The 26,342-nt window shown below is 47.7% G+C and overlaps 1 protein-coding gene and 1 pseudogene across 2 annotated transcripts in view; one reads left to right on the top strand and one right to left on the bottom strand.

The window, feature by feature from the left end:
* Positions 1–21,794, top strand: part of CA5B (carbonic anhydrase 5B) — a 29,861-nt gene extending 8,067 nt beyond the window's left edge. Inside the window, exons 3-8 of one of the 2 annotated variants that reach the window (XM_004710009.2) lie at positions 6,346–6,543; positions 13,333–13,451; positions 15,640–15,735; positions 17,871–17,933; positions 19,185–19,340; positions 20,566–21,794. In XM_004710009.2, the coding sequence (XP_004710066.1) occupies positions 6,346–6,543; positions 13,333–13,451; positions 15,640–15,735; positions 17,871–17,933; positions 19,185–19,340; positions 20,566–20,745 (812 nt within the window). In that variant the 3' untranslated portion in view covers positions 20,746–21,794. Of the gene's footprint in view, positions 1–6,345; positions 6,544–13,332; positions 13,452–15,639; positions 15,736–17,870; positions 17,934–19,184; positions 19,341–19,436 lie in introns of both variants that reach the window. The other variant, XM_045290712.1, reaches the window with a different exon arrangement.
* A 3,688-nt stretch (positions 21,795–25,482) lies between these two features.
* On the bottom strand, positions 25,483–26,089 carry LOC101663433 (annotated as a pseudogene).
* Between the last annotated feature and the right edge of the window lie 253 nt (positions 26,090–26,342).

Below are 26,342 nucleotides of genomic sequence, written 5' to 3'. Positions count from 1 at the left end.
CCTCCCAGAGAAGATCCGATGTGCACAAGTGGCAACAATTCCTCCCGAGGTGCAGAGTGTTGGCAGCTACTTCCAGTAATCTGATTGTTACCATAGCATCAGAAGCACCTTCCTCATCACCATAGCTTCAGGGTCAGCCTACGATTAGCCAGGTCACTACTCTTTTTCAGAAGCCTGTGTAAGGGATGCCGGGTGCTGCTTCCCCTCTCCACCTCCCTCCCCCAGGTGATCACTAGCTGTCAACTGAAAATGACTGTTTTCATTGCAAATTAGGTCATTCCATTGACATCCTAACTTTGCGACTTTGAAATATAATCAAGAGTAAAAGCCTGCAGCTGTTGGCCAAGAGAGCTGAGAAAAATCCCTTTCACTCAGTGAAATTTCATCTGGTGAAATTTAACTTAATTATCATTAAATCAAATTTAGGCATGCGATCGTAGAGCAGAGGAAAATTCATTTAATTGTGTCAATTATTCCATTAATGAGATATACAGACTCCTGTTGTCTAGAATGGAAGGGACATGGGCTTCTTATGCTCCCAATGATTCATCCTCTCCCTGAGCACCCTACTTTTAGAAAGAGAAACAGTTCTTTTGCAGGGTAACACGGTCTAGAGGGACACTGTGAGTCAAAATTGACTTGATGGTGGTACATTTGGGGTTTTTTGCTTGTTTGTTTTTGGCAATTCAGAGTGAGTGATGCCAGGAGCCCTGGTAGCTCAGTAGAGCGACTGGTGGGTTTGAACTGCCGACGCTGCAGTTCAGCAATCCAGGGATCCTTGTCAGCACAACACAGAGCAGAGGCTAGAGAGCAGGAGCTGTACGAGGAGGCTTCCAAACGGTTTCTGGGAAAATGAAATGAAAGATAATAGCATTTCCCCACACACTTTTGAATGCTCCCATGTAGAAGGCAGGCCAGGAATGCAAGCCATAGAGGTAACCCTACATATTCTCAAACCCAAAACTCCTGCCACTGACTCATAGTGAGCCTATAGGGCAAGGTAGAACAGCCTCCGTGAGTTTCTGAGACTGTAACTCCTTACTAGAGTAGCAAGCTCTTTCTCCCAGGGAGTAGCTGGTGTGGTTTCAAATTGCCCACCTTGTAGCTAGCAGCCCAGTACATGAGCACTACGCCACCAGGGCTCTTCCTACACCTTCTAGTTGCTATATCTTTAGAAGTTAAAAACAAACCAAACCTGAAAAACCAACAGGTGAACTTAACTTTAGTAACATAGTTGATTTAACTTAATCTATTGAATCTGTATAGTTGAGGGGGGAGAAAATTAAGAGTGAGCTATTTGATCTTAATTGTGTAGTTGAGCCTTGGTGGCTGAGTGGTTACGAGTTGGGCTACAAACAGCAAGGTTGGCAATTCCAAACCACCAGCTGCAGCTCGGGAGAAAGACGAGGCTTTTCTACAGCTGTAAAGAGTTACAGGGGCCCTTCTACCCTGTCCCATAGAGTCACTGTGAGCCAGTACCGACTCCATGGCAGTGAGAGTGAGAATTGTGTCGTGTGTTGCAGAGTCCAGTAGGGAGTTCCCATTAACAGCACATCGCAGTTTGGTCTGCTCGCCTGGGGTGAGTGGCTCTGGAGTTGACAGAGTGGGTGCTGAGAAAGAGTAGATGAAAGGCCCCTCAATATGGGGGGGGCGCATCAAGAATGAGGCTGGAAGCTGGCCTTGGGCTGCTGTAGGCATTTGGCAGCCAGAGAGAACCAGGTTAGTGCAGTCAAGTGGCCTGGGAAGCAGTTCCAGGTAAGCCGGCCTGCCTGCCTGCCTCTCTGCCTCGCTGGAGAGGCTATCTGCATGCAGTGCCATGAGGTCAGAGTCTTGGGGTCAGTTAGCTTGTTTGGTTTTCTCTATCACAAAAGCAAACATTTAGTGCCTTCTCCAGGCCTGCTACCAGTTGAGCTCTGAAGGCCATAGAAAAAGTGCAGGAGCAGTCCGGTCAAGGCAGGGGTCGGTAGAGCATGAGTGCAGGTAAGGTCAGAGAAAAGGTGGAGCAGACCTTCCCGCCCAGAGATGAGACTTGTGCTGGGACCAGACTTCCAGAAAGGGTGGGAGAAGGGGAAGGGCATTTAGGGGCGAGAGGCACCTAGGTAGAATGAGGAGAGATGAGATTAGCTAGGTGAAGGGGTTTTCTTCATAGGGGACGTTTGGCACTTGGACACAAAGATTTCAACTCGCGATTGACTTTAGCCCTGGAGCAATATGGCAGAGGTGACAATTTAGGAAAGCTGATGAGTGGCAGAGGGGAACAGGTGAGGAAGAAAGGCCATGGAATGTCTTTCTAGAGTCCCCGGTGGTGTCAGTGGTTAACACAGTCAACCGTGGAAAGACTGCCTGGGAAGAGAAGGCTGGCCAGTGGCTTCCTGTGAGCAGGCGTGGAACAACCCTGTGGAACACAGCTCCACGCGAGCACGTATGGCCTTGAGTAGAAATCGACTCGACGGCAGTTAGTTAGGGACCCTGATAAACGCTGGTGGTCCTGGCCAAGGTGAGGAAGAGCTCAGCCTCAAAGAGTCTGACCCAATAAAGGAGTGACCAATGGCATAATAGGAAATAAAGACCAAGGGAGTGGCCTGTTTCACCCATTCGTTGCCCAAGTGAAGCCTGAAGGGCTGCTTGGGGGAGGCAGCTCACGAAGCATAGATACATATCATTATGATTATGACTCTGTACTGAGTGTCCTGAAGATAACTTATCATCGGGAGAGGGGGTCGCATTACCAGAGGAACCTGCCAAGGAGGTGATCAGAGGGGGACCGGGAGGAAGGGGCGGAGAAGCACCCCACCCCACTCCCTCCCCCCCGTGCCCCTCCCCCCAGCAAGGTTGGAGGAAAAGGAGGACAAACACAAACTAAGCAAACCTGGGTACAGTTTCCAAATGAGAAAGACAACTGAGCCCTTGGAATCTAAAGGCATTGTTGTTCAGCCAGGGATTAATGACGCCTTCTTGGTGGTGCTGTGACCCATTCACTGAAATTCCCACCACCAGCACCACCCCCTGGCCATCCAGTTGGCTCTGACCCATGGCACCTTTGTATGTGTCAGACAAGAACTGTCCACAGGGCTGTCTTATTTCCTTTTTTTTTTTTGTCTTTGTTAGTTGTTTGTTCGCCAAGAGAAACCATCCCTTCGCGCACACAGGCACGTTTCCTGGTTCCGGAACCTAGGGCAGTGGCAGCAATCATGGTGCTGAGTCCAGAGGCACGCTTTCTCTTCCCAAATCACTCTGGACGCTGCAAGACACCAACTTCTCTGGGCTCCTCCAGACAATCCCTGTGGAAATCTGCCTGTGCCTTCTTTCTGCAGAGAGAGGCAGTGCCCAGGGAGCCTGTGCACCCCCCGGTAGTTGACATTCACAGTTGCCAGGCCTGAGGCCTCATACCTCAGCCTTCTCAAACACCAGCCAATTAGGCTGTTCTTCTCCCTCGGCACCAACGTCCTTCCCGATGAATGGGAAAATGAACTGCCTTAAGGTCTGCAATGGCGGATTTTTTCCCGGAGGCAGACCGCCAGGCCTTTCTTCTGCAGGGCCTTTGGGTAGAATTGGCCCTCTAACCTTTCAGTTAGCTAACGCTGAGTGTTACCTGTTGCCCAAGCCAGGACTCTCCCTTTCAACTCTGGGTTGATTTAAGGGCGATCTCAGTTTAGTTCATGTTTCTCTGCAAGACAACCCTTAATGTGCACGCTCTGTTTCCCCAACACTTAATCACCTTCCTCTTTTGAAGGAAAGTCTGAGCAACCTCCAAGAAATCTTGTTGGTCTCTCTTTTGTTCAATCCTGATGGCATAACGGGCGACACATTGAGCTGCAAACCGCAAGGTCAGCAGTTTGGAGCCCCCAGCCTTTCTGAGGGAGAAAGACAAGGCTCTTCAAACAGTGAGTTTGAGTTGTTGTACTGAAAGAGGAGGCGAGGAGAGGGTAACACAGTCAGAGTTTATCAAAAGCAAAACAAGCCCTCATCAACTGGCCTTTCCTGGTGGACAGTGGCCAAGGCCACTGGTGTTTCACTGGTCTGTGTTGCAAAGGCTTCTCTCCCCACATGTAGAAACCCAACTTTGTTGCTTGTCGCACATTCATTTCAACAGTCCTGCTCAGCTCCTGACATTCCCTCCACCCACTCCTAGCCTGGCCTCTTGGAAGTTCAATACCATCTTCACTATGTGCTGCTGTGCAACAAGAAAGAAAGGAGGAGGTGATGGCCAGGCCCTCGGAGACTTTGCTTCCTAGTCACATTGGAATCAGAATGTATTGAATGCATTTTACATTGTAGGTTTCCGAAACAGCTTTTCTTCTGCTTGCTCTCTCTAGCGTGCGTGTGCTCTGGCTCTCTCTTTATTTATTTAATTCATAGACATAAAAGAAACAAAAAGGAAAACATTGAGTTCCGGTCGCCCCAGAGATAGACCTGCGTTCTGTGAAGAGATTCTTTACAGAGCCTTTTGTTCCAGACCAAGGTTGCTGGTCGGGGGCACTGTGGATCTTCTAGACCAGAGAGTACTGATGGCGAGAGCTGCTCTGAGTGTTGGAGTCCCTGGCCTATTGAGCCCACTAGAGGATAGGAGCATTGCCCCCCAGTTGTGGCAGCTCAAGCTATCTCCAGACATTGCCAGATGTCCTCTGGGAGGGCAGAGGACCTTGAGGTGAGAAAAACAGAGATGCTTCTGGAGAATTCTATACCAATACTCTGGCAGCTTTGTCTCCAAAAATTCAAGGCCAAGAGCTTGAACTTCCAGCCTTGGGCAAGTACTGAGGGGAGAGTAAGGTCTCCTGTGAAAGAGAGAACCAGAGACAGGTTCATGTTCCTCATGAAAGCACAGTGATAGCCGGGGGTGGGGGGTGGCGGAGGGAGCTGATGGGGTGGCAGTTACATTTTGTGGCTATCTCAAATCTTCAGACTCAATGGTGGGGCACAAGGCAGAGGGTCATTGGTCTTGTGTCTACCCAATGATGTGACTTCTACATGACAGAGGCCTGGCAAACCCTCCTATTTTCTATCTGCGGATTCTGGTCACAATCTAGAACGCTTGTGAGGATGGCGAAAGGCCGGGCAGTGTTTGGTTCTGTTGTATCTGGGGTCGCTCTGATGCCTAGCAACAACATCTAGTCATCATGTACAGGTATGTCAAGCGGTCCACCGCTGCCATTTTTGAAGGACTTGCCACAGGCAAAGACTCTGAACTTACTCGGCTATCTGGTGGGAGCAGTGCCTATGGGGACAGATTGTGTGTGTGTGCGCACGCACGGGCGTTGACTCTTTAATATGTCATATGGATTGACCTAGAGGCTACCCCAATAGACTCAAGCATAACAACGAAGGTGAGGAAGATGCAGGACCAGGGGGCATTTCATTGTCTTATCCATAAGTCAGACCGGACTCAATGGTACCGAAGAACAAAAAGAACGAGCTACTTGTGTGGCAAGTTGACAACTTGAGAGACACCCTACTAAAAAAAAAACACCCCAAAACCCACCAACCTCAATTTCAACTCATAGCGACCCTATAGGACAGAGAGAACTGCTTCTTTGGGGTTTCCAAGACTTCAGACTTGTATGGGAATAGACAGCCACTTCTTTCTCCAGTGGCGCTGCTGGTGTGTGAACCGCTGACCTGAAGGTTAGCTGCTCAATGTGTAGCCTACTACCCCCACCCCAGGGCTACTTAAGGTAGGATCTTAACAATGTTTATACTCTTCCCTGGATTTTCAAAATGGCTGCCTCACCCTTGAAGTTAGCTAACATAGGAAAGGAGCCAAACCTCCCACTTATAAGGAATAAGCCTTTTATAGGATGTGAGCTTCATGGCCTGCCCTTAGTTCTATGAGCTCACCAGCAAAAGCAACACCACCTTGAGCAGTTTGCTCTCCCAAACTTCGTTCCCCTCTTGTCGCATTACTTTGCTGGAAAGAGGTCTGTTCTTGAATGGTAGGTAAATCAATTTGTGTTTGCATCTCAAGCAAGTGTTGGGAGAGAGATGGGGCCCAGAGTATTCTCCATAGAGAAAAGGAATTCTTTCAAGAACATCCCATTTCCAGGAGGGGGTCTAACCTCTGGGCGTTTCTACTATTGTCCCAGGACTGCATGGCGCTGGACGTGGGGACATGAGTGTGAGCAGCTGACATGCTTGGCTTTACAAGATGGCAACTTGCTGCTCTGCTGACATTTTAAGTTTTATTGTTGTTACTATGACTGTGGGTTAGGCATCGGTGGAGCCCTGAAGCAGTAATTCCCCATGCTTCGAGTGGTGCTGCGCCTCATCCAGTTATCCCCAAGTGGGAGTGCTTGGTGTGGTAAGTGACAGTGGATAGGCCCGAGCATAACGCCGGCCCCTCTCTCCTAGTGCATCCGCTCTGGGAGAGGGTAGACCTGCTTCCTGGCGGTGATCGTCAGTCGCCCATCAACATCCGGTGGAGGGACAGTGTTTATGATCCTGGCCTCAAACCTCTGACCATCTCTTACGATCCATCCACCTGCCTCCACGTCTGGAATAACGGCTACTCCTTCCTGGTGGAATTTGAGGACTCTGCTGACAAATCAGGTGAGAGCCAGAGCTGGGCGTCCAGTGTGCAGTTCAAGACCACAGTGGGCCCCCTCCCCTCTGTAGTCCTCTTGGTTTGTCTGTTATGGGGCATGCCATCAAGTTCACGTGCTTTTTGAATGGATTGAAAAAACTCCCTCCTGGTTCTTAGGCGTGCTTCCTGCTACTAGTCGCTAGAGGTCTTATTGGAACCTTTTCATTAATGAAGTATCAAATCATTAATATTATTCATGATTAAGATCGAGAGGGGATGGATCACATGAAATCCATGGTGCCTGGCCCTGATCCACCCTCCCAGTCCTGATCTCAACAATGAGCCCATTGTTGTGGTCAGTATGGCTTAACACCCGCGTTTCCATATAGAGACTTTCTCATTGGTCTGTCAATGGCGGCGTGAGAGGCCCGCAGGGTTCCACAAGTGGCTGCTTTCTCCCGCCATCAGGCCATTTGTTCAGTTCTGGAACTGAGGACATTTCAGAGCACTGGGAGTGGGGGTAAAAAGCTTACACCTCTGGACAAAAGGTCCTGTGCTTTAGAAACCAGTTAAAATGAGCCACACAGACAATCCTATCAAAGTCAGGCAGAACTGTGTCAGAACCTGCCGGAGAAGGAAAATGCTAAACCATCTCCATAAAACTGTCGGGGGCGGGGATGGGGAGGGTGGGGTGGTGGTGAAGGGATGGAGACAGCCCCCTGTCAAAGGCGGAAAGCACTTGTGATCCAGAGAAACAGCCCACCCCATGGAGTTGCAGCTTCTTTCTGTGTGTCAGGAGAAAGGAAACTCCGGATCTGTTCATTTTGGTCCAGAAATGACGTGCTCTGATTTAAAAGAAACCAGCTCCAAGGGATTTCCAAATTCACGGGTTACCTGGCTTGTGGAATCTTCTTTTTCTTTCGACTTCAGCATATGTAAAGGAATTTGAAACATTTTAAAAGATAATGGAAAATCTGGGAGTCTCTTGAAGGCAGAAGATGATTGATTTCTTGTGGTTGATGGTGTTCTTACTGACCATGATGGTATGGCAATAGTCCTCAGAAGCCTGTAATCATTATTATTTGAAATCGTGTATCTAAAGTAATGGTGCCCAACCAGGGGCCCATTTGCCAGCCTCCCTCCCCACCTTACCCACAATAGCTAGAGGGCGTATGGAGTGTCACAGCTGGGGCAGGGAGAGAGGGTTACTCCTGGCATCTAGTGGGTCAAAGTCAGGGATGCGGCTACACATCCTACAGCACACCAAACCCAAACACAAATGCACTGCCATCAAGGCAATGCCAACTCCTAGCAACCTTAGAGGATAAAATTGAACTGCCCTGTGGGTTTCCAAGACAGTAACTCTTGACTGGCGTCTTCTCCCTGGGAGGGTTTGAACTGCTAACCTTGCAGTTAGCTGCCCAACACGTAACCCACTAAACTATCATGGGATTAACGAAGAGTACTCCTGCCTCACATGTTGCTAGAACTGAGGATAAGGAACCCTGATCTAAAAGAAATCTGGTTTCTCTCACGAAGATGAGGACAGGAGTCCAGGAAAGTGAGCGTGAATGAGGGGAAACAAGCGAATGAAATAGGCGTGCTCACGCCTGTGTGTCGCTCGTCATTCTTGAAGTCCCAACTCCTCCGTGGTGGATTCATTTGCATTTTGTCGTGATGCGCTGGCCCAATTGCAAAAAAAAAAGGTGGGGGATGTCTTTCTAGTTTATTTCCTTTCCTCCAACAGACTGTTTTATTCCTCTTATGATCTCCCTATCTAAAAATCATGTGCACACAGGAAACTAACTGAGGTTAAACACACAGTACGTCTCTGCTGTGATGCAGGAAGTTACCGGTCACTTCTTAAGGCCGGAAGTGTCCTCCCTTCCACTGTTTCCCCCTTTCTCCTCCAGCGTACCTTATTATATTTCGCCGACATTTCGAAAAGCCCCGAGCATCATCTTATCAATCTCCGACTAAGAAGCAATAGTGAGCATAGGAAGGATTGTGAGGCTGGAGCAGGGCCGGGCAGTGCTTCGTTCTGTTCTCCGTAGGGTTGCTGTTAGTCGGAATTGACTTGAGGACACCTAACAACAACAATAACAACAACAAGAAGCAATTTCTCCATTCCCTCCCAGCTTCTCTTTTAAGAACTCCAGAATGTGCCCTCCCAACTAACAGCCCAGAATATTGCATTCTCTTTAAACCCTCCACTATCAAGTCAGTTCCAACACACAGTGACCCTATAGGACAGAGTAGAAATTCCCCTGTGGGTTTCTGACACTATATCTGTTTGTTTGGTTTTTTTTACTGTAACTCTTTACAGGAGTAGAAAACCTCAACTTTCTCGCTTAGAGCAGCTGGTGAGAAGGATGGGGCTTTCCACTCCCACAAAGAGTTCCAGTCTTGGAAACTCACAGGGACAGTTCTACCTGGTCCTGTAGGATCGCTATGAGCCAGCATCAATTGGATGGCAGTGCATTTGATTTTTAATAAGAACGCAACCACTGCTCCCGCCCAACCTGAACTTGTAGGCTGACCTGCTCCACAGAGAACCAACTCATACCCTCCTCCTGAAGACCTAGGAGGCTTCCTGAGCCTCAGCTCCAGCTTGGGTCCCTGGCCACTTCCTCTCCTTCCCCCTGAGGCTCCTAGATGTTGGTCAGCCTTCTAAGGCCCTGAATAATCTAGAGATTCTCAGGAGTCTGGCTGGTTATTATCTGTTGCCAACACCTCAGGACCTTATTGAACTTGGAATCTAAAGAAAGTCCTTTAATGGCTTACTTAACCAAGGTAGTTAATTCCAAGATCATTCCAGGCAAAGAGCTAGTGGTTTTATTTTTCAATCACCTCTTATTCTCTTGCACAGTAGATCCCAGATTCTTTTCCAGCACCACCACCCCACCCATGTGCCTTGCCAGTTTCCCATGGAAAACAAATGACCAGCATTTTGCTCCTACTAGGTTTTTAGATACCTGCAAAGCCTCTGACTATAGCATGATTTTACACAACATGCCAAAAAAGTTGTAGAGCTGTAATTGCTGATTTCCTACTCATTTGGTTGGGCCAGATCAAGGCCAATAGCCTGCCTTTCATTGTGCTTTATTGCTTACCTTCTTAAAAAATGGTCTCGCTCTCTAACAAGCTCCTAACGCTCTCTTTCTCTGTCTCTCACCTCATTTCAGTGACGGTCTAGTTCCTGCTTGTTCTTGTCCTGCTCTTCCTCCGCGCTGTTGCCAATGAACCAATAGCGGTTCAAGAGGATGGGAGTTGAGTGAACCTCAAAAAAGAAAGGAAGAAAAAGTAAAAGCGAACACAGACATGTTAGAAATGCAGACAGACCAGAAACACTTCTAGAAAAGGAAGGTTCTAACAAAGATCAGTGTCATCGAGTTCAAGATAGGGTTGGGAAAAAAACACTCAGGAAAGGCGCGACTCCAGTGTCCTTTACCAAGAAGTTAAAAAAACTGCAGGAAAACCGAACATGGCAAACTTCTTGAGAGGCAGCTATAGCACTGTATTTGGAAGGACGTTTCTAGATGCAACTGCCTGTTGTTGAAAAGAAGACATCTCTCAACTCAGTAACCTAGATTTCTGCATTAAGATGTGAGCGAGGAACGCCAGCAACTCAGGGCCTGCAGACGGAAGAGCATTATAAGGAATAGAGCAGAGATCAATGGAATCACAAGTTGGTTCTTTGAGAAAATCATCCCAAATAACTTACCCTTCAGTGTAGGTGGACCAAGACAGGGTGAGAGAGAGAGAATGAAATCTTGCTGAAATCCAACCTGAAAGAGGCGCCAAGGGGACTGGCCTTACAGTTAATGAAAAGGAGTGTTAAGAGAAGGTATGTAACCAGCTGTACCACCGCCCTCTGCTGGTTAGCTATAACAGGACACAGTTTATTAAATCAGGCTGTCACGAGGGTGTGGGGAGACCAAAATCGTCCCCATTGCCATCGAGTCGATTCCAACTCTTAACTATCTTATAGGACTGAGTGCAAGTGCCCTCAGGGGGTTCCACTGCTGCTGGCCATCTTTAAAGCACGACTCTCTCCTAAGGGGTTCAAACTGCTGACCTTTTGCTTAGCAGCTGAGTGCTTTCGCCACAGTGTCACTGGGGCATGTGAAAGGCACCAAATGTTGTGGGAAAGGGTCCAAAATTGTCCATGGGCCACGCTCCATGAATGATCCCTGTCAATGTCTCACCTGTGTGAAATGACTCCTGGGAGCGGTCTTAGGAGGCCTTAAAAGAGAAGGTGATATGAGTCCCATGAGTGGCCTCCTCAGAGAGCCTTCAGCCCCATCTTGCTTTGCTTCTGTGGACATGGGATATGTTCCCAGAAACGTTTGGTGTTCTCATGCCCAGCGTTTGGTCCTGCATTTACTGGTTGTTTTCCAAAGCTCAGTGATGGATGGATAGGGAGCTTACAGAGTTCGGCAGCCATCACCACGATCCAGCCATACAATGTTTTCCCTTGGACTTGATTTTGGCTTTGACTTTTGTGGATCAGGTCCTGTGGGTCACTGTTCCCTTCGTCACTTCTCCTCTGTAAGGGCTGAACATGCCATGGCTGGCTGGCTGGCTGAAAGCTGTTTTCCTAGCTGTTTCTAATGTGCGCAAGTCTACCCTTTTTTTCATCTGCGAGCAGGTAAGGAAAGGAGTAATCCACCATCTCCAGTAGAGAAATCTGGATTTATTGGAAGGAGCCCCTGGTGGTTGTGCAGTGATGAAGCGCTCAGCTGACAAGCAAAAAGCTAGTGCTGTGACCCCCCTACCTACCCACCACCCACACCCGCCTCACTGGGGAGAAAGATGAGGCGGTCCGCTTGCAGAACGGTGAAAACCTAGAAAAGCCTCTGAGGGCAGTTCCCCAATGGATTTGGTTTCTACTCCTTGGTTCTCCATTGGGACTGTGTCACTGCCTTCTGTCGCTCTTCACCACTCACTGTCTTGATCACACTGCTTCCCATCACCCCACCTTGCCTTATCCTTTCCCCTAACTCATTCATCCTAATGAAGGACTCCAGCAGTCTCTTTCCAGGTCATTTCCTTTGTTCTGGATTTCATTGAGGATCTCCCAAGTGCCAGGCACAGGTCTGGGGGCTCGGAGTAGGAAGAGGACAGGGGATGGCTCCGGCCTTCAGGAGCAGATAGTGCCGCAGGGAGGAAGACCTTGGGAGAGATGCTCACACGGAGGTGGGCACAGGGGAAGGCTTCTGAGCAGAAATGACTTCTGATAGCCCAAGGGGAAGTGGAAGTGTGATGCTTGCATTAGGTATTACTTAGTGCCACCGAGACAATTCAAACTCATAGGAATAGTATATAAGGTTTCTGATACTATAACTCTTTACAGGAGCAGACAGACTCATCTTTCTCTCACGGAGTGGCTGATGGGTTTGAACCACTGGCCTTGTGGTTAGCAGCCCAATGCTTACTCCACAGAACCACCAGGGCTCCTTGGTATTAGGTATTACTGCCAGTAAAGTTCAAGGTGCAAGGGGCCAAAGAGCAAGCCCAAATAGAAGTATAGCCTAACTCTTGAAGGGTTTGGCTCAGAGGCAGCGATTCTGGGCCAGAGCTTTGCTGGCCCTCTACTCAGGCTCTCTTGGGGCACATCCAACATGGCTAGACTGGCCCCCTTCCAAGTCTTTTCTTGGGAACCTGGATTTTTATGTGAAGTTGCTCAGTGTTAAATATTGGCAACTGATTCCAAATTTTCTGTAGTACCATGTGAATCAGCATTAGGTGAGTGATTGAAAACACACACACACACATACATACAACCAACCCCTCCTCCTGCCAACACCAATTCTGTCCACCATCCCATCCTCTTAATTGGTGACTCCTTCTCCTGGGCCTGCTCGTGGACACTGATGTTGGAGGAGATGTCTCATGATGCGCCAGTATTATTTCTGCACACGTTGGCCACCGCCTTCCTAGCCGGGGATCAATGTACTGGAGTCACGGACTCACGGCCAGCATTCTCGGCACCTCCCCGGCCCTCGAGGGGAAGTGATCACCGGGGTCTTCAGTGACCTCGGACAGAAGCCCTTTTTCCTTTTCGGTTTGCTTTGGAAAGAGGAAACAATGTATAAATGTTTTCAAAAACAACAACGCACATCACAGGCGTCACCAGTGCTATGGCTCCTGGAGTCATAAAATCAATGGGCCGTTAAGGTACACGCCAAAGTGTACGTAAGGCTATCGAATGAATGCCCTCTGGGTTGCAGCACTGGTCTGATGAGAAATGGGGGGGAGGAGGGGACACATGAAGAACAGGTAACGTGTACTAAATTCTAGCTTAGGAGTCAAACAAAAAAAAATTCACCCAACCTAAAGCCCGAGAAAGAGAGGCTGGAAGACCTTGTGGTCTCTTGAGTCGTTTGCCTGTCCTATGTTGCTGCCACAAATCCCAGAAAAATCACATTTTGAGGGAAAGGGGTATTTATAACATTCAACCCAGAACCGGTGCTGAGGTGTGTGCATGGGGGGAGAAACACCACGGAAAATATCTGCCTGATAAAAGAAAGTTGCTTTTGTCCCGCTGTTTTCGTTTTGAAGATGTTGAGTTGGATGGATATTGGGGCGGGGAGGCAGGGAGTGTGCACTGGATCGCTTACCTTGTCACAAAATGCAAAGCTCACTGAGGGACGGGCATGGAGTGTGGTGTAGAGTTAAATCTCGGTGTCAGCCGGGTGCCGGTCTCACCCTGCCACCCGCCACCATGTGTTAACCACATGGAGATCAGGTCTGTAAGACAAAGTCCCCAGCATGAGTGACTGCCCCCTGACTTGCCGGCTGTGTCCTTTCAGTAATCAAGGGAGGACCACTGGACCACAACTATCGGCTGAAGCAGTTCCATTTTCATTGGGGGGCCATCAACACGTGGGGCTCAGAGCACACGGTGGACAGCAAATGCTACCCAGCTGAGGTACGTAAGGCAGCTGCTTGGGGCCGGGACACTTGGCGGGGTGACTGGTTTGAAGGGTTCTCATTCTAAGAAAGGGCTGATTGGGAAGAACCAGGCCGTTCCTGCAAGGGTTTGAGGGCATTCTCAGAGGCATGCCTTTAAAAAAAAAAAAGCGAAAATGTCTGCAGCAAAGCATCCCCCAAATCATCAACCATTTTTACATGTATATTTCAGGGAGGGCCCTGGAGTTGGGCTGCGAACGAGAGGGTCAGAGAAAGGCTGGGCTTTCTACTGCCAGAAAGAGGCAGAGTCTGTGAAAGCCACAGGCACAGTTCCACTCTGTTCTACTCTGTCGATAGCAGTGGAAGGTTTTTTGGGTTTTACTTTAGTGACACAGGCTGCATTCTTTAAGTTGACTCAACTCAGCTTGTGGTTGTGATTATGGGCCACTGAGATGTCACTCATTGCCACCAAGTTGCTTCTGACTCATAGCGACTCTATAGGACAGGGTAGAGCTGCCCCTGTGAATTTCTGAGATTGTCACTCTTTACAGGAGTAGAAAGCCCCATCTTTCTCCTGTAGGGGGTTTTGAACCGCCAACCTTTAAGATCACAGCCCAATGCGGAACAGCTATACCACTAGGGCTCCTCCCATAAGTGCTATTGGACTTTTGTCTGTACCAAGCAGGAGGTCTGGTGAGGCTATGGTTAAGTGCTCACTGGGTCGAACTCACCAGCCGCTCCGGGAGGAAAGATGTGGCAGTCAGCTTCCATAAAGGTTAAGCCCAAACCCGCCCCACTGCCAGCGAGTGCAGTCTGACTCATTGCCACCCTACGCAGGTTTCTGAGACTGTACATCGGATGAAAGAAGACAGCCTCCTCTTGCTCTCTCAGAGTGACTGGTAGGTTTGACTACTGACTTTGTGGTTAGCAGCCCAATGCCTAGCCCAACACGCTACTGGTCTTTGCTTCCATAAAGCTGCTGATGGGTTCCAACCTTTGATCCTTTGTTTGCTAGTTGAGTGTCTAACCACTGTGCCATCGGGCTCCTGCCACCCCAAACCAAACCACCAAGCTCACTGCCATTGAGTCAATTCTGACTCATAGTGACCCTATCTCCCTCAATCATTGCCATCGAGTTGATGCCGACTCAGCGCGGCCAGCCCCTGTGGATTTCCAAGACTGTGACCCTTTACGGTAGTAGAAAGCCTCATCTCTCTCCCTCGGAACGACTAGTGGTTTTGAACTGCTGACCTTGTGGTCACAAACCCAACGCATAACGACTATGCCGCCACCAGAGTTTAGACCTATGAAAATGACAACTTCCTTCACTTTGGACAATATGGCCGAATTGAACGTGACAGTGCTGAACTGGAGCGCTTCCTTGCAGGGCCACCAAGTCAGAATTCTGAGCCCGAGCCAAGTCAGGCCAGCCCACAGAGACAAAGAAACGAAGTCACAGGAATAGATATGGAAAAGGCAAACTTTAACAAGGCTCGCTAGAATGAGAACTACTGGACTGGTGGGGGGGGGCGGAGTTCTTTTCAAGAGAGGAGAAAGCAGAGTTGACAGTGACCTTCAGCTTTCTCACTTGGGAGGCTGGGGTGAAGGTGATATAAAGAACAGAATGTTCCGGAATGCTCAGTGAGGAATCATTTGTAGAGACATATAAGGACTGCATGAGGCATGAGAATTTTTACTTACAGCTCCCCACCCTAATTTCATGTTCAAGGTTATATTCAAGATAAAAAGAAGCACATTTTCAGTGGATAGCTGCCAAAGAAGCCAAGTGTCTTCACCTCTGGTCTAAACACCACTAGAGATTCTATCACTCACTGTCTCACGTTTTGATGCACGTGGGTTTAGGCTATGGGGTAGTATGTCCTGCAAAGGCAGATGAAAAGGGGCAAATGGTGACCCACCACGGAAATGTGACTCACTTCCCCACATAAATGTACTTCTTCCATCTTCTCCCCACAAGTCCCTCTATTCCCAATCCCTGTTCATAGCCATGCTGGCTTGATTTCTTCCTGTCACGATTGTCCCCAATCTCCTTTTTAGCAGATTGCCATAAGCATTGGCCAGTGGCTTGATTTTGGATTGGGGCACTTGTTTCAAAAACAGGCATGGTATAAGAGTGAGTAAAGCTGGCGCTTTGTTCGGTAGCCCGTTATTTTCACAAAATAAACCCCCTTTCCATGGCCTTGCAGCTCCACCTGGTCCATTGGAATGCGGTTAAATTTGAGACCTTTGAGGATGCGGCCCAGGAGGAAAATGGATTGGCTGTGATCGGAATCTTTTTGAAGGTAAAGAAAAAAATCTCACCCACTTCAAATAATGGAGTCGAGAATGAAAAGCTAGCACAGTGTTTATACATAAATGGTTTTGTTTCAGAATCTATTGCGAATAGGAGCAACAGACTGTGATTTTGCGGGCATATTTTACATGGTAGACAACAGCATTGCCCAATAGAAAGGTCACGAGCCACATGTAGCCATTGAGCCCTTGACATGAGGCCAGTGCCATTGTGGAATGGTATTTTTCATTTGCATCATTTGAATTTCAAGCAAAGCTTGATACTCAATGCAGTTAGTGGTGGAACTCTTATGAATGCGTGGATCAGCGTGGGTAGGTGCAGGCACGCTTTTAACTGTAAAGTTTGTGAAAACTAACAACAACAACAAATGCATTTCGGATGAAAATACATTTCTAATTTCAAATACATGAAAATGTATTTGTATGAAAATCCATCATACAAAGTTGATGTGGACTCATAGTGACCCTAGAGGAAAGGGTAGAACTGTCTCTGTGGGTCTCCGAAGCTGTAACTCTTTACCGGAGTAGAAAGCCATCTCTTCCGCAGAGCAGCTGGTGAATTCGAACTGTGGGCCTTGCGATTAGCAGCCCAATGCATAACTTGCTACACCAGCAAGACTCGTAACAGCTGATTTACGGTACAAAAGAGACCCCAATCTTAAATATGATTTAAGGAGAACATTAAGTCTTAACAGAGACAAAAAACACAAGGATGCAAATACATCATCTGGAACAGGGAAACCTTTAGCAGGAGGTCAAAATGATGTCTGAGGATTCACCATTGGGAGGCTAGATAAATAGGCAAGGAGCAACAGGACCTGTCGCAAGTTCATAGGTGGTGGCAGATCAATACATCACAGTTCCAGGTGGAACTACAGAAGCAGGAATGGGACTGTGATTGGAACAAGTGCATTGTGAGTTAGAAGGGCTTATGGCATTGATCCAGGGTCTTCCAACCGAGAAGGTCAGGGCAACACTGAGAGGGCTGACTCATGATCTTGTTGACCCCCTGTACTGTCCCCAGTACAGTGACCTCTATCAAAGACACAGGCTGCTAACAGAGGAGTGGGGGTCATCTGCTCTCCGAGGCACTTGGTCTGCGGGCAAGATGATCTCTAGCCTTAGTTAACGGTAATCTTTGTGGGGGACCCTGGAAATAGACTTGGGGCTGCACTGCCATCCATAGCCCTTTGCAAACTGGGGGTGCTCTGAATTTAAGCTCGCATATAAGGCAGATCACTCCAAAGAAATCCTGCTTAAAACAGGAAATGCATGAGAAACACATTTTAAATGGGATGAAAAGACACAAACGACTGTGGGAAATGATCGCAAAAAGAATGACTGTTGGGGAGGGTTTGGACAGGAGGCCCTGCAGCTGCAAACGGTTAATATGTCACTTGTTCATCAGAAGGTTGAAGGTTCCAGCCTACCCAGAGGCACCTCCGAAGAAAGACCTGGCTAGCTACTTCCTCCAACTCCCCCCCTCCCCCCAAACAGCCTTTGAAACTCTAGGGGCCACAGTTCTGCTCTGACACATGTGGGGTCACCATGAGTCGGAGTTGACTTGATGGCAGCGCATGTGAATGGTACACAGGACAGTGTGGGGTGGGTACAGAGTGGGACTCAGTTAGCTTGTCATGTAAACCTGATGGCTAGATAACCAGTCCCTTCTCTCATGTGAAGAAAGTAAAACTCCACGTGGTTGCGGGCTTTCTGGTCAAGGAAAGGGAGGAGTGAATTGGAAACCCGAGGGCCCTTAAGCCCAGCCTGGCAGCCCGGGCTTCTGCAATGGGTCCTCAAAGCTAGAGACCTGAGACAGTGGCCGGTCTACTGTCCGCCTGGCTCTTCAGCTGCCAAGGCTCCTGTGAGCTCAGAGAGGCCAGCAGATGAAATGACCAGTGGGCCGGGAGCACGCCGAGCCTGTCAGCAAACAGCCTGCTCCTTTGTGCTGACCTCCTTGAGGAGGAAAACGGGTGAGGTCACCAGCTGAAGTGCCCCTTTTGCACTGGGCTGTGGGGGTTTAGGTAATTGCCAGGCTGTCCGTTCCCGTTCCGTTCCATTCTCAGTTTCTCCTGGGTTGGATATTCCGTTGTGTGTCATGTTTTCTCCCTGGTTCTTTCTGTAGCTCGGCAAACACCATGAAGAGCTGCAGAAACTGGTGTCTTTGCTGCCGTCGATTAAGCACAAGGTAATCTTCGTTGTTTCTAAACACTGGAAAGGTATGGGCGGTGTCAGCCTCAAAGTGGCGATGAATGAATCAGGAGATGTGATTCAAGAGTGGTCTGAGGAAGCAATGTGCCTTCTCAAAGCTCGCATTAGGGGAGAGGATGCCCTGAGGGATGTGCAAGGGACCCATTGGCAGTGGTTAGGGACGAGGACTTGGGCTTCGGTTGTTGAATGATCTCTGCTAGCTGCTTTCCAGCACCATTGTTGGTTCTGACTCATAGCGTCCCTATAGGGCAGAGAAGAACTGCTCTAGAGGGTTTCTAAGACTATAATCTTTATGGGAGCAGACTGCCCCACCTTCCTCCCTCAGAACATCTGGTGCGTTTGAACTACTGACCTTGTGAGTTGCAGCCCAACACATAACCCAGTTGCACCACTAGGGCTTCTTCGCCCTTTCAAAGCCCGCGTGCTTTCCTTTCATAGCTATCAGTAGGAAGAGGAGTTTGACTGAAACTTGACTTGCCTAGCTTTAAAGAACACGTACACATGTCCTGCAGGCCAGAAACCTTTGTCCAACCTCTTCGATGCATGCTTTGAGATCCAGAAGCTCAAAGGGACTGCTCCCTGGAAATTCTGGATGTAACTTTCTGTCTCCTCCTCCTGTCTCACCTTACCTGACCCACCATGTCTGGCTGGTACCCTGGCTTCTCATTTGCATATCATTCAAAAAGGAGGCTTTCTTTTTCTTATCCACAGAGTAAAAGCAACCACCTTGGTCCAGTACCTCCCCAAACCCAATCCACTGCCAAACCCATCCCGACTCAATAACAACCCTATAAGAGAGTGTAGAACTGCCCCCATTGGGTTGCTAGACAGCTAAGTCTTTCTCCTGTAGCGCAGCCAGTGGGTTCGAACTGCTGACTTTTTGTGGTTTAGTACCCCAGTGCTTAACCACTGTGCCACCACCAGGGCCCCTTTCTTTAGGCACCCGTCACCACCTATTAATTCCTCAGAGGAGAGTCGCCCTCCTCCACACACAGAATTGAGGAGGGCATGGCTTTTGCAGCATGCCACTGTGGGTAATAGCAGTGCACAACGAATTGCAGGAGCAAAACACGGGTATGATTCAGTGCTAAGAGTGATAGCTTGGGGCATTCCTCACAGGCACGCAGGCTCCCCTGGACCACTGCTGGTCCCCTGCATCACCATATTGTGCCCTTCCCTGGTGGCTGTCACCATCAAACACTGACTCTGTGACCCTTTCCTTGGTCAGAACACCCTTGTGGAATTTGCGTCATTCGATCCTTCCTGCCTGATGCCCACCTGCCCAGATTACTGGACCTACTCGGGGTCTCTGACCACCCCACCACTCTCTGAATCTGTCACCTGGATCATTAAGAAGCAACCAATAGAGGTTGATCATGGTCAGGTAAGCTTGTTACCCCAAATATTGAGTTTGTGCCCTGGGTTAATTGAGTCTCATTAATAACCACTCTACGTGGAACAGAGAAAAACTTTTTATTAGGGGAACAGCCAATGGAGCATCCACCAGAACGTGCTCGAATTATCCCAGTTTCCAAGTGATGTTGATATTATTGTCTTCAAAGAATATTATTATTCACATGTTACGCACAGGTGAGCTATCATACTTAAGATCCAAGGCAGGCTACAAAAAACCATAAAGCAGTTAGTACAGAAAGCACAGTGAGTACATAAAAGAAGAACGCTATAATCCATTAGCTTGACCTGTACTTTCCAACTGACCACTCCTTCTCAATCAGATACGATGGCTGAGAGAGCTGGAAGGGTCAAGTCGACCCCAAGTAGGAGTCCAGTAGAAATTAACATTCCAAGCTCTTGAGGACCCTTGGAAATAGTAAACACCGTCAAGAACAACTGTAGAACAAAATAGATTCTACTTCAACATGGCTGCCGTCTTGCTCACAACCCCCAAGCTCTCTCCACAGCTTCTCTGGAAGTAAGATCAAGTACACCCGCATGAGACTGCTGGGCTCCAGATCTGGCATCCATTTTTAACATCTCATAATGCTAACATGTTATTGTTGCTAGGTGCCATCAAGTCAGCTCCAACGCAGAGTGGCCCTTTGCACAACCGAACCCAACGCTGCCCGGTCCTGCACCACCGCACTTTGGTTCCCATGCCTGAGCCCATTGTTGTAGCCACTGTGTCAACTCATCTTATATATTCCTAGTCAAATGTGCTAACGTCGTGTTTAGACACAGGTTAAGAGATGCTTCAAGTTCATAGGAGCTGAGAGTTCAAAACACCGGCAAACATAAGCTCTTTATGCTCTCACTTGACACCGACTGTAAGTGCGCTTTTTTTGTTAAAACCTATTCATGCGGATCTCTGTATAAACTTAAAACATCAAACAAACAAACCCTCTGGTGATTTCCCCAAGTGCCACCCCCTCTCCCAGATTCACACAACCTGCTGCTGTCTCCAACACTGTCCCCGGATTTTTCTCCTCACCCAAACCCTGACGGCATTCCTAGGCATTCCCAGAAGTCTTTCCTCTGCGTCCCACTTTAGGCTCGTGCTTTTCAGGGCTTTTGACACAAATGCAATGCCTTCATTTAGTCATGTTGCTTTCCTCTTGAAACGATTTACATTTGCTGTTCTCTGTTTCTAGCTTGATCAATTTCGGACCCTGCTGTTCACATCAGAGGGGGAGAAAGAGAAAAGAATGGTCGACAACTTCCGGCCCCTGCAGCCCCTGATGAATCGCACTGTCCGCTCATCCTTCCGCCACGACTATGTGCTAAATATAGAGGCCAAGTCGAAGCAACAGAGCAGCCAGGCAGCCCCTTAAGACGTTCCTAGCCAGGCAGTGTTTTCCCTCAATGCCTACTAACTTTTACAAATTGTTAACTAGACGATTTGAAACAGCTGCACTTTACTAATAATGGATCATAGCTCTTATAGATGTTTATTTTTTGGTATGGGAGCTGTCTATCAGTCTTTGCAGAACTCTCTTTACCAAATAGATTTCTACTTTTGCCAATAATGATATTTAGCACTGGAGTAATAGCCAGACCCGCCAGAGTCCCAGGGACTGATGGTGGTACCTTTTGATGCCTGCCTTTTCTGAGCTACTGTTTCCTCTTCGTCAGGTAGTAAGGGTTTCCATGGAGGTTCAGGTAGGCACGGCCATCAAAATGTCAACTGGGAAGGCACAGGCCCTGACCTTGTAGTTCAGGACCCTGGCAGAAACAGACCCCCAGCCCAGGCTGGTGATCCCTGACCGAATGTCTGAGGTACACTTTGGTCTCCAAATGCAAGCACGTACCCTTGGGTCTTGTAGGAGGCCGCCTGCTCTCTCATGGTCATTGCCAGAACTTGCTGTGCTCGTTATCAGTTCATAATCTAGAAGATGTATTGTGCAATCTGAAGACAATAAGGACTTTTACTTATAGCCTAAAATCCTCTTGTGTTTCTGCGGGCCGGATATTTTTCTTCAAGACTTGCTCAGGTAGAAAGCATGTGTAGAACATTCGAAAGAAAACACAGCACTTAGAATTCCTTCCTGGCACTTTTACAGGAAAAAGTTTTTGTTTTTCCCCCAAGGATTAATCATCGACTCATCCCCAGTGGATGGTACTGTTTTGTATGCCCTGGCCACCGTTTTATAGCAGGTGTTGGTGAGTTGATACCGGCAGGAGCCGACCTTCTTGGTTTCCAAGGTGGGCAACCAGCGTCAATTCTCCCCATTTCTACAATAGCAGAGGAGACTTTTGTTCTAGGAAGAGGGAAAGAAACTTTCCAGATAGGGTAATTATGCCGCTTACTCTGAAGATTACACACCACTGCTGCCCTAGCCTGGAAGTCTGTGTTCATTCAGAATCAAGGTCGCATCCATGACTGGTAGTATTTTTTGATTTTTCATCAATATGCCAGTGATTCCAGTCTACAAGACAGAGCTGAAGCTGCCTATGGAAGTGTCTGAGGATATCTCCCCTCCAAAAAGAGCGGGCCCAGGACATTTGCCTCTAGGTTGCCTGCCCTCCCTAAGAACAGGCAGCACGTGTTCCCTGGGAAGACAAAACTTTAAAAAACCAACCTCACTGCCATTGAGTGACCCTGTGAGTTTCCAAGACTTTCACAGCTTTACAGAGACAGACAGCCTCTTCTTTCTCCCTTGCAGGGGACTGTGGGTTTGAACTGCTAACCTTGGAGTTAGCAGCTGGATGCATAACCCTCTATGCCACCAGGGCTCCTGGGAAATACTTAAGAATCCCTAAAAAGATGTTGTTAACTGCTGGTGAGTGGGCTCCCAACTCATGGTGACGCAATGTACAATGGAACCCAACATTGCCAAGTTCTTTTTCAAGGGGGAAACACAAGATAAGTGTGTTTTCCAGGGCCCCCAGACTTCTATGAGACCTTAGGAGAAAGCTCCGTGACAGTGAATATTGTAAATGGGAGTGAGCATGTGGGTACGCAATTCCTAGCTTCTTAGACCTCCACGGCATACCTGGTACCCGTGTATAGGGTGCTCATGGGTTACTGCACCGCAGCCTGGTTTACCACTCCTGATGGACTGCCACGTGTTGTCCTAGTATAATAATTAACAGCACTCAACGAGGCCCTGCTCTGCTCAATCAATTCTGTAGTCACCTTCCCCACTAAGGTCATTGAATCAGCCTTGGGGGTGTGGTTTCTTTAGTGCCTTAGTCATATGACAACCCCTCCCCCCCAAAAAAAGGGAACATTTAGATTTCCAGAATCCTGATACACCCTAGCAAAAATATTTCATGTCCTCCCTGAAGTGTTTTTGCATATACCTTCCTAGGCAGGTGGGGAGAGATGTCAAAAGGCTGGAAAAAAGACTGTTTTTATTAGAATTGCTGCTCACATTTCTTGAGTCCTACTTGATCAATAAAACCTTTTTCTTTATAACATGAACACTTGTGGGATGATTTTTCTTTCCTATTATTTCCTTGCAGTATTCACATGGGCTTCAAAAAGTGCATGGACAAATTCCATGAACTTTTACATTCACTTCCACAAGAGTCTTTGAAGCTTCCTTGTACACCGGTTGCAGTAGAGCTGGTCAATAGGGTTTTCTTGGCGGTGATTTTTTTTTTTGAAATGCCAACTATTTTATTCCACTTACACAAAACAAAGTAGAAGGAATAGTACAGAATTAAAATGTAAAAGTAGTTAATCAGGAAAACATGTAACCCTCCCCCACCCCCATACACACACACACACAAATATGCACACACAAAAAAGATGGGAAGGCAGGCATATTTACAATTTAGAGACACATTTACAATTAAGGTTATTTTTTATGAAATATTTTTTAAGCTGCACAGGCTCTGCTGTCTACAGTACAAAGTCCAAGTGATACAGCATCAGTGTAATACATTCACAGAGCTTTTTTAAAAATCATTTTATTAGGGGCTCATGCAACTCTTATCACAATCCATACATACATCAATTGTGTAAAGCACATTCGTACATTCATTGCCCTCATCATTCTGAAAATATTTGTTCTCCACTTAAGCTCCTGGCATCAGCTCCTCATTTTCCCCCTCCCTCCCCGCTTCCCCTTCCCTCATGAACCCTAGATAATTTATAAATTATTATTTTGTCATATCTTGGACTGTATGACGTCTCCCTTCGCCCACTTTTCTGTTTTTCCATACCCCAGGGAGGAGGTTATATGTAGATCCTTGTAATCAGTTCCCCCTTTCCAACCCACCCTCCCTCCACCCTTCCGGTATCGCCACTTGTGCCACTGGTCCTGAAGGGATCATCCGCCCTGGATTCCCTATGTTTCCAGTTCCTATCAGTACCAGTGTACATCCTCTGGTCTAGGCAGCTTTGTAAGGTAGAATTGGGATCATGATAGTGGGGGAGGAGGAAGCATTTAGGAACTAGAGGAAAGTTGTATGTTTCATCCTTGCTACATTGCACCCTGACTGACTTGTCTCCTCCTTGCAACCCTTCTGTAAGGGGATGGCCAATTGCCAACAGATGGGCTTTGGGGCTCCACTCTGCACTTGCCCTCATTCACAATGATATGATTTTTTGTTCTGATGATGCCTGATACCTGATCCCTTCAACACCTCGTGATCACACAGGCTGGTGTGCTTCTTCCATGTGGGTTTTGTTGCTTCTGAGCTAGATGGTCGCTTGTTTACCTTTAAGCCTTTAAGAACCCAGACGCTATATCTTTTAATAGCCGGGCACCATCAGCTTTCTTCACCACATTTGCTTATGCACCCATTTGTTTTCAGTGATCATATCAGGGAGGTGAGCACACAATGATTATGATTTTTTGTTCTTTGATGCCTGATAATGGATCCCTTCTGCACTCGACATTCACAAAACTCTTATGACACCTATTTAATCAGAGTTTTAAGAATTGTTCCCAAATCTGTTTCAACTTTTTTGGTCATCAGGGGATCATTCCTACAGATTTCAACTACTCTATACATTCCTAGCTACTTAAAACAAAGAATGAGTCCATGAGACTTTTTAAGGAGTTAAAATCTATTTAGACCAGAGGCAAACAGTGTCATGAGACGGCTCTAACCTACAGCCCTTGTCTTCTTCAGAGAAGGATCTAGGGGAGAAAAAAGTCAGATGTCAACATAGCCCCCCTCAACCTCCTATTCCAAACCTATAGGGGCCGAGAGAGCTGACTCATCAAATGAGAGTCCTGAGGCTTAATGACACACGCTAGTCCTTTAAAACCTTAGTTGGACAAGCTATTTTCTACAGAAATGGATCTTGCCTAACTGAACACTTCTGTCCTTCACCGGCTGGTCTGGGGCATGAAGGTCATAGACATGTGTTGGACCTTCTTTGCACTTTAGTTTTAGTCAGCTAAAAATTGCCATGAAAACTACATAAAAAATCCTTAAGTCCATCTGTTGGAAGTCTGCCATTGATAAGGCTCTCAGGATTTCGAACAAATGCTCTCCCTCTACCAGAGAAAAAGTTTAACGTTTCCAACAAATTGCTAAGTTTTGTTCAAGGGACAAATCAACAGATCCTAGGTGTGGAAATAACTTTCATTTGATCCTGTGGGGATTCTTCCTCCATGGGAAAGAAACAGAATGAGGAATGAGTCGTAATTGGTCTCTTCATCAGAGGTAGCAAAATCAGTGGGTCTATGAAGCCAGCCGTTCTTGGTAGCAGACAGCAGAACTAACCTCCTGTAGCCACAGACCAGGAGCTTGTATCAGCTCCGCAAAGACGGACTTGAACAATTCCCAAGAGTCACTGCGAACTACAGGGACACTAAAGGATAAAGGCCACCACTATATTACTTTAAAAGCGATTGCCCCCAAATAAGAATTCAATTGCCCATGGGTGAGAAAAATACAAACAAGTCAGTAATCTAGAGAGCTGTCCATATGTATTAGATCAAACGACGAGAGAGCACTCGACGAGAGAGCACTCGGCTCCACTGGACAAGAGAAACACTATGCACACTTGGCCAGTGTTGGGTATCGATTAACTAAGGGCAGAAAGAGGGAGCACCCAGGAGAAACTTCTCCCGGGGACCACACACACGCCACTAATCACACCCAAGTCAGCAGATGCATTGTTCATTCTTGTTTTCTTTTTGTTTGAGAAGCTTGTGGACCTCCCTCTTGGCCATTCCAATGTGCTTTGAAATGATTCCATGTTGATTCAGTCCAGGACGCAACAGGGTGAAAGTCACAGTAGGTGAGAAAAAGGTTGTGGACTTGCTGTCCCACCCAAGCAACCGCAGCAAGAGCAACGATCACGGTCATGAAGTACATTTTAGGCATTTCTTCCTTTAGCGTAAAAAGGCATTTCCACCAGCCCACGGCTCTGTGTCGCGTTTTCACTAGGTTGCTGCAAATGTCAGGGAATCGTTGCTGCTGCTCAGTGGTCCATTAATTGGAGCCAAAAATTCTAGGCGCTAGAATGGGAACGAGGTAGTCAGCCAAGCACAGAAACATAACAATACAGGAAACACCAGACAGAACGGAAGGATCTAGATAGTAGATCATCAGAAATACCATGATGGCAGGGGGAAACTAGGCTCTTTCCCACTGGAGGACTTTGTCTACCATCAGCATCACATCTCCCCATCTGAGCAGTTGTTCTTCCAGACTGGCGGTCTCTGCAGCCAGCAGGTTGATGCTGCGATTATTGACCTCGGCCATGGTCCCTGAGTGCCGTCTTTGTGAGCTTAGGCTGCCCTCTCAACTAACCTCCCCGCCACAAGCCCTCTAGGCAACCCTAGCGTTGGCTGTGATTTTTACAGAAGCCTGTCACCAGGCCTTTCTTCTGCAGCACCACTGGGTGAGTTTGAACTGGCAACCGTTAGGTTAGTAGTAGTGTAAACCATTTGCATCCCCTAGAGATTGTTTAGAGTATATGTCTGCCAAATTACTGAGACATATAGATTAGAAAGTGACT

The sequence above is a fragment of the Echinops telfairi genome, unplaced genomic scaffold, assembly GCF_000313985.2.
Source record: "Echinops telfairi isolate 266 unplaced genomic scaffold, ASM31398v2 ScPeMD7_53;HRSCAF=182, whole genome shotgun sequence".
Classification (NCBI taxonomy): Eukaryota; Metazoa; Chordata; class Mammalia; order Afrosoricida; family Tenrecidae; genus Echinops; species Echinops telfairi.
The sequence above is the reverse complement of the archived record's forward strand: the minus strand, read 5'-3'. Positions and strand labels throughout refer to the sequence as shown.